Source organism: Urocitellus parryii, chromosome 15 (assembly GCF_045843805.1).
Source record: "Urocitellus parryii isolate mUroPar1 chromosome 15, mUroPar1.hap1, whole genome shotgun sequence".
Classification (NCBI taxonomy): Eukaryota; Metazoa; Chordata; class Mammalia; order Rodentia; family Sciuridae; genus Urocitellus; species Urocitellus parryii.
Window position 1 is genome coordinate 24,742,787 of NC_135545.1, and position 16,177 is coordinate 24,758,963.

The 16,177-nt window shown below is 34.0% G+C and overlaps 1 protein-coding gene across 1 annotated transcript in view; it reads right to left on the reverse strand.

Annotated features, from left to right (window-relative positions):
- Itfg1 (integrin alpha FG-GAP repeat containing 1) overlaps positions 1-16,177 on the reverse strand; it is a 270,277-nt gene that overhangs the window by 135,046 nt on the left and 119,054 nt on the right. The window contains exons 9-10 of the mRNA XM_026406884.2: positions 11,668-11,762; positions 9,321-9,493 (exon numbers count right to left, since the gene is read on the reverse strand). Coding sequence (XP_026262669.2) covers positions 9,321-9,493; positions 11,668-11,762 — 268 coding nt within the window. The remainder of the gene's footprint in view (positions 1-9,320; positions 9,494-11,667; positions 11,763-16,177) is intronic.

Sequence of the window (16,177 nt, forward strand, 5' to 3'; positions counted from 1 at the left end):
TCTCTGAATCTATAGTTATAACTCCTTCATGTTTCTAATATTGTTTGCTTTTTTTATTTCTTTCATCAGACTTGATAAAGACTTATTTCATTCATGTCAGTGTTTTTGTTATCATAGTGGTGAAATTGCCTTTTTTCAATTATTAATTTAGTATCCTTCCTCATTTGAGGTTCAGAAGCTACTGAATAAGATAATATAATCAGAAGTAGTGTAAAATCAAGTCAATAGCCTTAAAGACGCTCTACATTGTAAAAACTGATTTAAAAGAAAATAACATATTGAATATTTCTGTAAGCTTCATAATAACTGCTTAGGAAGCAGTAAAGCATTGTTAAACCCAATGATGAAATGAATATGATTTTCATTTTAATTCTGAGAAGAAAACATTTGAGAAAAATATTCTATACCCCCACCTGTAATTTTATGAGCAAAAATATTAAAACACTCCCTAGTCTTCTATAACTTGTGACTGCAGCTAATATACTTACTCAGAGTTACTTATTAACTGAAGATAAGTTAATGATTTAATGAGGTAGGTTGTTAGGTGAAAATTAGCCTATCCTTAGTAATGTCTGAACATGTGGAAATGCTAATATCGAATATGAGAGCAAACCAAGATTTTCTTGGCGAAACTAATAGCAAATATTCCTAGGCAGAATATGCATGGACAATATTTTACTTTTGTTGCTAGTTACATTTTTCTCCTCTATGAAAAAGTTGGCAAATAATGTTATTTCAAATTATGATGAACTACTTAAGGGATAAAATATAAAATCAGTGAGATAATGAAGACTATTTTAGTATATTTCATAGTGAAAATGAAAAGTAATTGGCTAGAAATGTTCATATAGATCTAGGCCACTATACTATACATTACTTGACCTTTAAAGTAAAATACCTAGATCATACTGTAACCTTCTCTTGCTGAGTCAGGGTTATTAGTGTAAAGCAAGTGATTATTATGAAGCCAAGAATGCATATGAAAATGTAGATTATAACTGAACGGGCAATTAAGTAACTTCTGTTGAAGTGCCCAGCAATTACTTTCTGGAAAAATCTCAAATCTCAGTTTGTGGGATTCCAAGATTGTGGGCTAGAGGGAGGCAGCATCCTGTGTCGCTCTGTGATCCAGGTCTTACGGAGTTGGAATACTGCATTCTCAGAGAGTGTAAGAGGATCCCTATACAGCTTATTCCCGCAAAAAAATCACCAGTGCTGTGACCCCCCTGGAGGGCTGAGAGCCTCAGCTTTGGAGTAGGACTCAGGGCCCTGGCAGCCAGCCAAAACTCAAAGCCCGCAGTTCTAGCCTATGCATGGCTCGCAAGCACCTTAGCAGAATCACTTATTAGCACCTCTGTAGAACTCCAGAGTGCATTCCGCTCCCACGCAGGTAACTCGGTTACTATCTACCCACAGTACAACGCCATTGCCTGGCTCCCCCCACCTCACCAGATATCCCAGCCCTGAAATCAGACTGACTCCATCTTGGATAATCATATTTGGTGGGGAAAGCTCTCAGATCCCATCTCCATCTGGCCAGGTATCAAGTATCTCCCGCCCCCCCAGTGTCGATAACTGGGCACAGCAACAACTCAATACAAAAACAGCTCCCAGTTTGGCAGGTGTGCAGTGGGACCAGGGCGCTGCCCACCTGGTGTGAGCCTGAGTGTGAGAGGTCCTACAGGTGGGAACGGCTAAGTGAGAGGGGATGGGACTAAAGTTTGGAGCCTAAGAGAGAGACCAGGAGCTGGGAAATCTCCAGGCAAGAGAGGGAGATAATATTGGGTGCTCAAGTCAGACGAGCCATCCCAAACAGAGACCTGTGAGGTGCAGTCTCCCTGCAGGGACTGGCAGGTGGCACTCCCCACTTCCAGACAACCTACATCAGGATCAGTCTTCCCACTCTGGTTACCTACACCATCCTGAGTGCAGAGACAACAGCTTAAAACAGACAACCCCACTTATTAGATGAGAAGAGAAACAGAAACAAAATGGATCTCTAAAACTAGCAAAAACCCTGGTTTCTTTTTTCCTCTTTCTCTTCTACCCCTCTATCCTCTGGCCCTCACATCCCCAACATATGTGAACCTAGAACTTTGCATGAAATAGGATTTTGAGGACTGAGTCATCTGAATAATATAATATAGAGGTGTTGTATATGCCTCACCTTTTTTTCCGTTTTTTTCTCTTTTTTCTTCTTTCATTGTTCTTTCCCCCTCCAAATTTTTTACTATTTTAACATCCAGTATTTTTCTAAATACATATGTGTGTTTGTTTTATGTATTCTACTCTCTTCCCACATACTTGTCTACCCTAAATTACTTCCTGTTCATTCTCTTGTTACTCTCTTCATTAGATTTCTCTTTCATATTTCCTAAGATATAATATGGTCCTATGCCCCCCACACAGTTCATTGTCCACCATCAGAAACTGTAAACCTTTTTATGAAACTACTGATAATATTTTAGATAATAATTGAATCCAACATTTATATACATTGAGATTAAACTGTAAATGTCTTAATAACAACAAATTGTTCACAAGTGATATATTATGAATATTGGGATCAGTTAACATTGTCTTTCCCCACAAAGGACGGATCCTGGAACCCTACAAGAGCACTACAAACCTATAGAGTAAAAACATTAACACCCCAGTCCCACAGAGCTAGGAAGGAAGACACAAGAAACATAAAAAGACAAGGGAAGAAAGAATCACAAACAAATGAAGACACCACATCATTAGAATCATTGGCAGCCATAGCAGAAAAAAATGACAGAGAAAGAGGTCAGGATATACATGGTTAAAATGTTCTGTGAACTCAAGGAAGATATAAGAGCACAAACAAGCAGTGCAAGATTACTTTGACAAGGAGCTACAGAAACAAATCTAAGAAGCAAAAGACCACCTCAACAGGAAGATAGAGGTTCTAAAAAAAGAAAAAAGAAATCCTTAAAATGAAAGAACCAATAAACCAAATTAAAAGCTCAAATGAAAGCATCATCAACAGAGTAGGCACTTGGAAGTCATGACATCAGGTAATGAAGATAAAATATATGATCCTGAAAAGAACAGAGACCACACAGTGATAATGGTAAGAAACCATGAGCAGAACATTCAAGAAATATGGAATAGCATAAAGAGACCAAATTTCCAAATTGGAAATCAATGATAAAATAAGGAAGAAAAATTCCTACATTACATGGAGACTGAACAATATGCTACTGAATGAACAATGGGTTACAGAAGACATCAAGGAGGAAATTAAAAAAGTAAGAACACAGACACAATATATAAAAATCTCTGGTACACTATGAAAGCAGTACCAAGAGGGAAAATTCATTACATGGAGTTCATTCCTTAAAAGAAGAAAAAGGTAACAAATAAATGACCTCACACTACATCTCAAAGCCCTAGAAAAAGAAGAACAAATCAGCAGCAAAAGCAGTAGAAGGCAAGAAATAATTAAAATTAGAACTGAAGTCAATGAAATCGAAATAAAAGAAACAATTGAAAAAATTTGACAAAACAAAAAGTTAGTTTTTTGAGAAACATAAATGAAATTGACAGACTGTTAGCTATGCTAATGAAGAGAAGGAGAGAGAAAACTCAAATTACCAGCATATTGATGAAAAAGGTAATGTCACAATAGACACTACAGAAATACAGAGGATAATTAGAAATTATCTTGAAAACTTATACTCCAATAAAATATAAGACATTGGAGGCACTGACAAATTTCTTAAGTCATAAGCGATCTGTCCAGATTGAATCAGGAAGATATACACAATTTAAACATACCAATATCAAGTGTGAAACTGAAGACACCATCAGAAGCTTACCAACTAAGAAAAGCCCAGGATGGGATGGTAACAGCAGAGTTCTACAAGCTCTTTAAAGAAGAACTAATACCAATACTCTACAATTTATTTCAGGAAATAGAAAAAGAGGCAACACTTCCAAACTCATTCTATGAGGCCAATATCACCCTGATCCCCAAACCAGGCAAAGACACATCAAAGAAAAAAAACTTCAGACCAATATCTCTAATGAACATAGATGCAAAAATTCTCAATAAAAATTCTGGCAAATCAAATACAAAAACATATCAAAAAGACTATGCACCATGATCAAGTGGGAGTCATCTCAGGGATGCAAGGTTGGTTCAACATATGGAAATCAATAAATGTAATAGACATATCAATAGACTCATCACATCAACAGAATCATATGATCATCTCAATAGATGCAGAAAAAAAGCATTTGACAAAATACAGCAACCTTTCATGTTCAAAATACTAGAAAAACTAGAAAAAACGGGAACATATCTCAACATTGTAAAGGCTATCTATGCGAAGTCTCAGGCCAACATCAACATAAATGAAGAAAAATTAAAGGCACTCCCTCTAAAAACTGGAACAAGTCAGGGATGCCCTCTTTCACCACTTCTATTCAACACAGTTCTTGAAACACTGGCCAGAGCAATTAGACAGATGAAAGAAATTAAAGGGATTTAGCACTATTTGCTGACGATGTGATTCTATACCTAGAAGACCCAAAAAGCTCCACCAGAAAATTTCTAGAACTACTAAATGAATTCAGCAAAGTAGCAGGATATAAAGTCAACACCCATAAATGAAAAGAATTTTTTTTTTTTTTTTTTGTGGTGCTGGGGATTGAACCCAGGGCCTTGTGCATGCAAGGAAATGAAAAGGAATTTCTGTATATCAGTGACAAATCCTCTGAGAAGGAAAAAACTATTCCATTTACAATGACCTCAGGAAAAAAAAAAGATACTTGGGAATCAAGGAAAGAGGTGAAAGATTTATACAATGAAAACTACAGAACCCTAAAGAAAGAAATTAAAGAAGACGTTAGAAGATGGAAAGATCTACATTGCCCTTGAATAGGCAGAATTAATACTATCAAAATGACCGTACTACCAAAAGCACTATACAGATTTAATGCAATTCTTATCAAATGGCATTCCTCATAGAAACAGAAAAAGCAATCATGAAATTCATCTGGAAAAATAAGAGACCCAGAATAGCTAAAGCAATCCTTAGCAGGAAGAGTGAAACAGGTTGCATCACTATACCAGTCCTTAAACTATACTAGAGAGCAATACTAACAAAAACAGTATGATACTGGAACTAAAACAGACTGGTAAACCAATGGTACAGAATAGAGGAGACTAACCCACAAAATTACAATTATCTTATATTAGACAAAGGTGCCAAAAACATGCATTGGAGAAAAGATAGCCTCTTCCACAAATGGTGCTGGGAAAACTGGAAATCCATATGAAACAAAATGAAATTAAACCCCTATCTCTCACCATGCACAAAACTCAACTCAAAGTGAATCAAGGACCTTGGAATTAAACCAGAGACTCTGCATCTAATAGAAGAAAAAGTAGGTCCTAATCTTCATCATGTGGGATTAGGCCCCAACTCCCTTAATAAGACTCCCTTGTCACAAGAATTAAAACCAAGAATCAATAAATGGGATGGAATCAAACTAAAATATTTCTTTTCAGCAAAAGAAACAATCTGTGAAGTGAACAGAATCTCCATCCTGGGAGCAAACTTTTACTCCTCACACATCAGGTTATAGAAAATAACTCTAGGGTATAGAAAATAACTGAAAAAGCTAAGCACCAAAATAAATAAATAAATAAATAACCCACTCAACAAATGGGCCAAGGAAATGAACAGACATTTCTCAGAAGAGGATATACAATCAATCAACAAATATATGAAAAACAGTTCATCATCTCTAGCAATTAGAGAAATGAAAATCAAAAGTACTCTAAGATTTCATCTCACTCCAGTCAGAATGGCAGCTATTATGAAGACAAACAACAATAAGTGTTGGAGAGGATATGGGGGAAAAGTATACTCATACATTGCTGGTGGTGCAGCCAATATGGAAATTGGTGCAGCCAATATGGAAAGCAGTATGGAGATTCCTTGGAAAGCTGGGAATGGAACCACCATTTGACCCAGCTATATCCCTCTCCTCAATCTATACCCAAAAAACTTAAAAACAGCATACTGCAGGGACACAGCCACATCAATGTTTACAGCAGCGACAATACACAATTGCTAAACTGTGGAGCCAACAAAGATGCCCTTCCGTGGATGAATGGATAAAAAAAAATGTGGCATATATACACAATGGAATTTTACTCAGCAATAAAAGAGAATAAAATCATGGCATTTGCAGGTAAATGGATGGCATTGGAGAACAGAATGCTAAGTGAAGTCAGCCAATCCCAAAAAATCAAATGCTAAATGTTTTCTCTGATATAAGGAGGCTGATTCATATTGGGGTAGGGAGGGGGAGCATGGGAGGAATAGATGAATTCTAGATAGGGCAAAGAGGTGGGAAGGAAAGGGAGGAGGCAGGGGATCAGCAAGGATGGTGAAATGTGATAGACATCATTATCCAAAGTACATGTATGAAGACAAGAATTGGTGTCAACCTATTTTATAAAGAACCAGAGATATGAAATATTGTGCTATATAAGTGTAATAAGAATTGTAATGCATTCCACTGTCATTTATTTTAAAAAAAAATCAATAAAAAAATCTCAGTTTAATTCTGATCATTTTCCATCTTCTTATATAATGGCCTGAATGTGTCTCACTAATATATTCAAATATAACCTCTGGTTTCTGAATAAATAACATGAAAGTCTACATGCTTGCAAATAATCTACTGGGCTAAAAAGCAGTTTCAATGAGGAATTTCTGCTATATCATATAGGGAGAGATGTTTGCTTTGTCCTTTACAAGGCTCACAGAACTTCTGTATTTTGTCTTTCAGTTGCTCCTTTCCTTTTGTCAGAGTAACTAACCGTCCATACTGTCATTTGTAATCTCTGCAAAAAAATGTGTTCTTTTTGCTTATCCAGCATTCCCTTCTTTACAAAATTTTTATTACAAAGAAAGGTAAAGGATTTGGACTTTGAAACTTTAGAGTCCTGACTATAAGGTTACTACCAGGTACTATTAGCAGTTTTCTGATTTGTTTATTTTCATATTTTAATATAAAGATAATACTACCCTATAAAACTTATACATAATAAAATCACATTGAAATTATAGTTGTTTTCTTCCCAGCATTAAATAATAGGTAATATGCTGTATTTGGCCATTTATTTACTTGACATTTAAGAGGTTTTGGATATAATCAGACTGCTTCTTTGCTGGTAAGAATTTTTTTTTCTTTTTTTAAAAGATGCTTCTAGGTTTGGCTATCTAATAAAACCTACTAGAAGATAAAGTTTGCTGTACAATTTTATCCACTGAATGACAATTTATTAATACCAATAACACTTCTTAAATATACTAACATCCTGGTTGTATCTGATGAAGGTGTAATGGAATAGTAAAGTAAATCAGAAGTCATATTCTTAAAATATATGCTCAGAGAATAACAACATGACTATGCATAGAAAACGATGGTAAGCAAAGGCAACTGAGCAGCAATGGGACAGCTAGGGTGAAAGAAACCAGAGCTTTTGGTTTGTGGTGAAATAGAGGAAAAACAGGGGATCTGTGATCATGTTTGTTTCTTCCATAAACCGTCATTAATAAAGATCTTTTAAATGTAACATTATTTTAAAGGTTATCTTAAAACATATTAGGCCTTTAGATTAAAGTGAAAACAAATAGAAATCCAAACAACCATCTTCTTAAAGTAATAAAAATCAAAAAACCAAGTTAAACATGGTTTCCTAATTTCTTTTATACTCTTTTTACAGATGTTATAGGTTTTGTTTTCATCTACATAGTTGCTCTCTAACTGATTTTCAAAATCTGTAAAAGGAGACAGACTTCTCTAGGTAGCAACACCTCAAATTAGAAACATCAACCCAGTACTAATTATCAGCAATACAGCAGTCTTGAAATCAGTCAAAAATTATAAACTATTTTTTGATTAAAGCAAATTCATGTAAGAAAGGGTTCTAATATATATCATATCTTTTCTATTCCTCATAATCTATACAAATTTTAGGGATATTTATTTATAATATATGTTTCTTTAAAAACTGGATTTCTAGACAATGTTATCTGGTATTGAAAGCAATAATAAGTGTGATTTTTTTCCTGGGGCACTGTATTACAATAGGAGCTTGGTAGTGAATGTGGAGCTGAGTTATTACTAATTCTGGGGTCATCAAATTAATTAATGCTCAGAACAAACTATAAAGAGATAAATGACGGTAGGCACGAAACAAAAAGAGCCAGGGAACACAACTTATTATAAGATAAATAAAAGAATAAAGTATATTAACATTTACAATAGGCATTTATGGTATCTATCAAGATTCAGGCTAATTATGGGTTCAACCACATGATATGTTTACTTAAAAGAAAAAAAGTGACTGTAGCATTCAAAATCATTGGTGATAAAAATCCACTAACTTCTATATATACAAATAATATCAATAATCATACTGGAATTTTCAATGCCATTGCCAAATAAGAAACAATAAGGTGGGCTGGGGTTATAGCTCATGGTAGAGTGCTTGCCTGGATTTGAAGTACCACATTTAAATAAATAAAAGGTCCACTGACAACTAAAAAGAAAAAAAAGAAAAGAAACAATAAGTAACACCTATTGCAAAATAATATTAGTATGTGCAGAGAATCCTATTAAATGATTTGTTTACTTTTCTTTTACCTCAGTTGTGCCAGAGGTAGAATTTTACAGTTGAGGAGTTTAAATAATCTCTCCAAGATCACAAAGATAGTAAGTAGTTGGACTTATACTGAAACCATGGTAGTTAATCTGCTTTTACCTACCATGGTATTCAGTTTCAAAATATTATTGGGTGGGCTGGGGATGTGGCTCAAGTGGTAATGCACTCTCCTGGCATGCGTGAGGCGCTGGGTTCAAACCTCAGCACCACATCAAAATAAAATAAAGATATTGCGTCCACTGAAAACTAAAAAATAAATATTAAAAAATTCTCTCTCTCTCTCAAAAAGAAAAAAAGTATGTATGTATATATATATGGCAATTTGTAAATTTTTTGGTATCTTTTAAAAAATCAAGTTTTATTGAATCAAAACCAGGTTTTTCCTTTAGATTAGTTAATCTATTTTGTTCTTAAAAAAAAAAAAAAGAATCTGTGAAAAAGAATAGGTACTTTAAGTAGCCAGGAAGTTTGGGGACCAAATAAGAAAATAAGAACTGAGCATCATGATCTATACCTACAAGACGATGATATTTAGGTGCTGTTCAGTTATAAATTGCCATAGTGAAGATATCCTATAAATATTTCTCAGTTGATTTAATTTCCCTACCTTCCAGATGTGTTCTTTAGTATGGCGAGAGCATCCGGATAGCCATCCATGTTGTAGTCTCCAATATGAAGGGTAATTGGAATTGGTATTTCAGTTGGTCTTTCTTCATGCACAAATGGTACAAAGCCCCAGAGTGTACCCTTATAGTTGAAATCTTGTAGGACTGGAACCCACTGTAGATTTAGAGAAAAAGATTAGACTTCATAATTACCTTGGGAAAAAAATTACAATTTGCCAAAGAAATGATCCATAAAAAGTTCTGAAGATAAGCATATTTTATTTATCTTCTTCATCTCTATAGTATGGTAGGGTATTATGATTTATTTTGATGAATAAGTTGTCTCCTTTAGAATTTATCAGTAGTCACTTTTGCTTTTTTCACAAAATCATAGAACCTTGGGATTAAATGAATATCAATATGCATATAGTCATATTGCTCAATTTAAAATTAGTGTAAAGTAGAAATAAAACTTTACTTCTTTAAAATACAATGAGTATTTTAAAGAAGTAAAGCAGACTATAACATTATCTAATGCTAGTGAACTTTCAGGAGGCCCAACTTAGGAAGGAAGTTAGAACATGATGAGTCTCCCTTGATCTGCTACGCTTTATTACACAAAGAGGACTGGTTATCACCTCAAGCCAAGCAGCTCACAAGGCTTTCCAAACACCATCAGGTCTGACAAGCTCTATCTGTAACTGATAGGTACTTCTCAGAAAAAGAAAATGAACTGACACAAAAATAGCTATAAGTTAAATTTTTACTGCTTGTCTTTATTTTTATATTGGTAATAGAAGAGAAAGAAAGGTTAATTTCTAAAAGAGTTTAGAATTCCTTTCTCTTCTGAGTACACAAATATTCACTTTTTGATAAACTAATATAAAGCTAAAAGTGGAAATCATGCAATTAAAATTAGAGGTGTGCCCACAATGTGCTGAGAGTATGGATGTTGCCATATAACTTGGAGATAATGTGAACCAAAGTTGGAACAGCTGACTGCATACAGCAGGATAAACATGACTATAGAACATTTTGGCCTTATAAACAGGTGATTCATTTTTATGGTTGCAAGCTAAAGTGTATTAAAAATGGCTTCTTGAAAAGGATTTAGCAAGTTATGTCATAGGTTTTCTAAAGAAAGTATAACTTGCCAAGGAAAAAGAAGAAAAAAATTAATGATAAAGACATATTTTCAGAAAGTGAGATTTTAAAAAAATACTGGTCTGCAGCTTTAATTAGTTTTTACATTTTTCTTCAGGCAAAAGAGTATTATTTTACTTATCATAAGAAGTATTTCCATTAAAACAATTGTATTATGCTCCACAAGAGTTAAGATTTTTTACTTAATGTGGTAGACATAATAGTCCAACAAAGAACTGTGACCTTTATGCTCCTTCCTATGTACTGTATTCCTTCCTAAGGAGAAATGAGTTTATAATTTGAAAATATTCTCATAGTAATCTGTGATTTGAATATATGCTATAATTACTAGGTTTGTTTATACCTATGAAACAGTGATGAAGTGTTACTTTACTTAACATGTTAACTGATTCAAAACTAAAAAAGTTTTAAGGTAATAAAATATACAGGTATAACAGTTAAATGGTTTGAGAATGCTGAGTGAATGATTTGTTTTAATGTTTTAATATAAAATGTGATGTTCATAGGGATATAAAAGTCAATGTGGTATTTTACTGTTTATTACCCTACAAAAGAAAAAAAAGCTCATTAATTCTGTTGTCATAACCTATCATTCCCATATTAATTCTCCAATGATTCTCAGATTTCAAACTGTTTACTCACAAGCTATAGGTAAAAAGTCAGAATGACAAAATGAAACAGATCTAGATACCACAGACATAAACAAGGTTAACTTTGAAAATAGATATGATATTCTATTATTCCTCTACAACGTATCTTTATTATAGTGTTTTACCATTTCTTCTGGCATATAAAAATGCTAATAGTTCATTTAATTATAGGATTCAAAATGGGTTTTTGTAATCAGAAATGATTGTAGTAGTGCTTTCTGCTTCAATAAATGAATAAAATGAATTTAAATTTAACATGAGGAACACAATAACTTAATTCTGTATTTCTCTTTGTTCTGATTCTTCAGATGTCTTTTCTAACCTTTGAAGATTTTTTTTATTATTTATTTTTTAGTTGTAGTTGGACACAATACCTTTATTTATTTTTATGTGGTGCTGAGGATCGAACCCAGGGCCTTGTATATGCTAGGCAAGCTCTCTCCCGCTGAGCCACAACAGCAGCCCAAAGATTTTTGTTTTAAAACACATAACTCTGTTGTGTTAAACAAAACAAAACAAAACAAAACTGATATACCTGTTTTGTTCCAGATCTCAGTAAGTAGATTGTGCTTCTCTGGCAGTTTTGATCTTCACAGCCTGGAAGTAAATGATCCATTTGTCCATCTCCATCTGCCAAAAGAAACTTTAAGAGTCCATTAACAGCCACAAAATAAAATGTGTGTGTGTATGGCAGATTAAAGTTCCTATTTGTTCTAAGTCTCCATCAATCTGGATAAAATCGAAAGAATTAGTTGACATATGGTTTTATAATAAATGTGTCTCAATTAAAATCAAATCACTTGGCCCTTAGTACTTAATATTTGAACTTTGTCTTGTTCTAAATCGCAAACTTTTCTGTGGTTAAATGTTTATCCAGGGTTGGAAAAAGGTCTTTTCAGGTTTTAATGTTAAAATCATTAATTTTTAAAAAGTTGCTTTTGATTTATTTATATAATTATCACTACTGCCACAAAAGAAAAATAAGCAGCACGCCAACAGTAACATATTATTATACATCCTATTGTAAATGTGAGGCTAATCTTTTATACATACTTTTAAGTACCTTTATTTTAAGATGGACTTCAATCAAAGAGCTAAAATGTTTTCAGCACTCTGGCTTCTAAAAAAGCACTATTAAATTTCTTTATAAGTGTTTTTTTATTATTATTATTTTTTTTAGGTATAGATGAACACAACACAATGCCTTTATTTTTATGTGGTGCTGAGGATCGAACCCAGGTCCTGCTCACACTAGGCGAGCGCTCTACTGCTGAGCCACAATCCCAGTGTTTTTACAGAGCTGTACATTATTCTACAAACATCTCTAGAGGTGAGAGCATGGAGGAACCTGGATTCAGTTCTTTTTATGCTCATTCCTAAGTACCATATCTTTCCAAAGACAGACAGTGTATATATATATATATATATATATAAATATATGCCTTATATAATTTTGCACAAATAGTATAGTGTACTTTATTTTTTTGTACCATAAATTTTTGATTTAATATATCTCTGAGATGGTTTCATATTGGTAAATTTATATCTGCCTGATTTACAGTACAGTATTATATTGTATGAATATATTTCAATATAATCAATTTTCTATTATGTGCAAACACTGGGCTATTTGTAATCTTTTGGTCGTCTAAATAATCTAAAAATGAATAAATTTATATATAATCTTTTATATAGTCTTACAGAAATAAGTATAAATTAGTAACCTTAAAAGTGAGTATAAATTAGCAAAAGTAGTATACATTTCTAAAATGATAATTATTGGTTCGATCATTTATAAAATTCAAATTTTTATTTAATCTCCACAGAAGAATGAGTCTCAAACTTATAGATACCCTAAGAACTGAGGAAATCAAAGAACTTTAAGTGGGTTACATCTATGGTTATTTGTAGCTTTAAAAATTAAGTAAAAAATAACAAATGTAAAAATATTGCATGTAAAATAATATTTTCATGAAAAATAACTATTTTCCAAAACAAATAGCTTTTGTGAGAAGACTGGAATTGCCTGGCTTCAATATCTGTCTTAGCAAAAAATAATATTGAATTTTTACACTGCTTTCACATGCCACTTATTACAGTATGTTGCCACTTATTACAGTATGGTTGATAAATGTGAAAATCTGTAGCCTTAATAGCCTTTTCAGAAAACTCTGGATATTATTCATGGTACTACCAAAATGCAACAAGTGATAATTTCTTAAAAGGTTACTTGCAAAGAAGAATCTACAGTAATGCCAATGAAAATTTCCTACTGTTAATTAAAACCCACTCATCTATATTTTAGATCACAAAGCAAGTCTTAGCAAATACTTTAAAAAATCAGTATAATCCCTTGACTTTTATTAGATCATAATGGAATAAAATTATAAATCAACAATAAGAAAAGAAATAGAAAGTATATAAACACATGGAGATTGAATAATACAGTTTTAAATAATGAATGGATCATAAATGAAGTCAGAGGAACAATTTAAAAATTCCTAGATGCAAAGGAGATAGATACACAACATACTGAATCTCTGGGACAATATGAAGGTGTTCATAAGAGCAAACTTTACATTTCTTTGGGCATACATAAAAAAATCAGAAGATTCCTAGTAAACAACTTGATGGATATCAAAGTCCTAGAAAAAAAAGTGCAAACCAATTCTGAAACCAGTAGATGGAAGGAGATAATTGAGATGGGAGCCAAAATTAATGAAATACAGTGTGAAAAAATGTTAAGGTTTGGATACAAAGTGTCCCATTAAAAGCTCATGAGTTATTGGATACAAAGTGTCCCATTAAAAGCTCATGAGTTAGGCAATGCAGGACTGTTCAGAGATAAAACAGGCTATGAGAGCTGTAGCTATATGAATGGATTTCTGGGTGGTAACTATATAGGCATGTGGGCATGGTTCGTGGAGTAGGTCACTGGGGGCGTGCCACTGGGGATTATACTTTGTCTCTAGCTCCCCCCCACCTTTTACTGACACCAACAGGACAGCTTTCTTCCACCATGTCCTTCTACATGATGTTCTGTGTTACCTTAGGCCCAGAGTAAAGGGGTTGGCCAACGATGTACTAAAACCTCTGAAACTGTGAGTCCCAAATAAACATTTCTTCCTTTAAGTTGTTCTTGTCAGATATCATGGTCACATTAATAAAAAGCTGACTAACACAGGAATTAGTACTAAGAGTGGGAGTCTTTGTTATGACTAACCTAACCATGTGATCCAAAAGGTTTTGGAGATGGGCATGGTAGTGAACCCCTGTAATCCCAGCAATTTAGGAGGCTGAGGCAGAAGGATTCCAAGTTTAAGGCTATTATTTATTAAGCAATTTATTAAGGTGATAAGCAATAGAAAGATTCTCAAAAAAAAAAGTTCTGGTTTGCAGAAGAAAACTTAGAATACTGTTTACAGCACACTGGATGATTGTGGTAGAAACTCAGAAGACCAGAATGCTAAGAATGTAGACAGTAAAGATGACAATGAGTACTCAACTGGGAATTAGACTAGAAGCCATTCATATTATGTCCTGCCAAGGAACTTGTCTATATTTTGCCCATGCTTGAGACTTCTGTGAGGTTGAAATTAAAAGTGATGGACAAATTAATCTGGTTCAGAAAATTTCAAGGCAGCATAATATTCAAACAGGGCATCTCAGAAATAAGCAAGACCACACCCATTGCAGGCTCAAGGGCAAAAAAGCAAAAACTCATTTCAGAGACAACAATGGGAGCACCCTGCTCACATACGGATGACTAGGAAGTTGTTCTCTCAAGGTTCATTTCACCTTGCTCAGCTGCTTAAGTACTGAGAAGTCAACTGCAGTCATGGTCCAAGGGGGCATGGCTATTTCTTGAGCTAGCAGCAGACCTTGAAATCATCCACTTGGTATTGGTTCTGTAGGAATGCAGAATTCTAGAGATAGGGGGTCATGGAGGATTTCAGTGAGATTTCAAATCTAATCACACCAGTGCTTTTTTTGCCTTGACAACCATCATATTTGATGTATAGAACAGTTTTGCTGGGTGTGGAGACATATGCCTGGAATCCCAGTAACTAGGGAGCTTTCATGAAGGAGGACTGCAAATTCAAAGCCAGCCTTAGCTACTTAGTGAGACACTCAGCAACTCAGCGAGACACTGTCTCAAAATAAAAAGCAAAAAGGGCTGGGGCTGGAGCTTGGGCTCAGTGGTAAGGTGTTTGCCTAGCATATGTGAGGCACTAGGTTCTATTCTCGGCACCACATATAAAGGTTCACCCACAAGTGAAAAATATATATTAAAAAAAAAGGGCTGTGGATATAGCTCAGTGGTAAAGCACCTCTGAGTTTAATCTCCAGAACCAAAAATAAAACAAAAAACCCAACATAGAATATTAAAAAGATATACATGGAATATTGATATTTATAAAAATTATTGTTTGCTATTTCAACAAAAGCATTCTTTAGTAAAACTATGTGTCTCATTTTCTTCCTTCTGCTGTGTTTTAATAGTGTAAGTGTAGGTGAGAGAAGAATACAAGGAATACTTGGATAGCTGGTGTTACCTCTTTGATTTGTGCTAAAATGAAAGCAGCTTTACCCGCCATTGACAATATAAATGTCAACACAGTGAAAAAGGCAAAAAATAATTTAGATGTTATGAAAATAATTTTGACCTTGTGGACTCCCTGATATAGTTGTAGGGCCTCCCATACAGGCCAGTATTTTGGAGCACAGTTTGAAAATTATTGGCAGAGAGGTTGCACCAAGAACTGAACTATTACATGTTTTAATTTTTGCCAGTCTGATCTGTGAAAATGTTATTTTGTGAATTTTAGTTTTTCTATTATAGTGTTCTCCTTTCAATTGCCAATTCATAGAATCCCTTCCCATATTAACAAAAGTATGCTTTTGTCTGTGGTGTATTAATATGTTCCCTTCCTCCCCCTCCCCCTCCTTTCTGTTCTGGAGATCACAGCCAAAGGCACTCTACCTCTGAGCCACATCCTAGCTCTTTTTATTTTAATTTTGATACATGGTCTCACTAAGGTGCT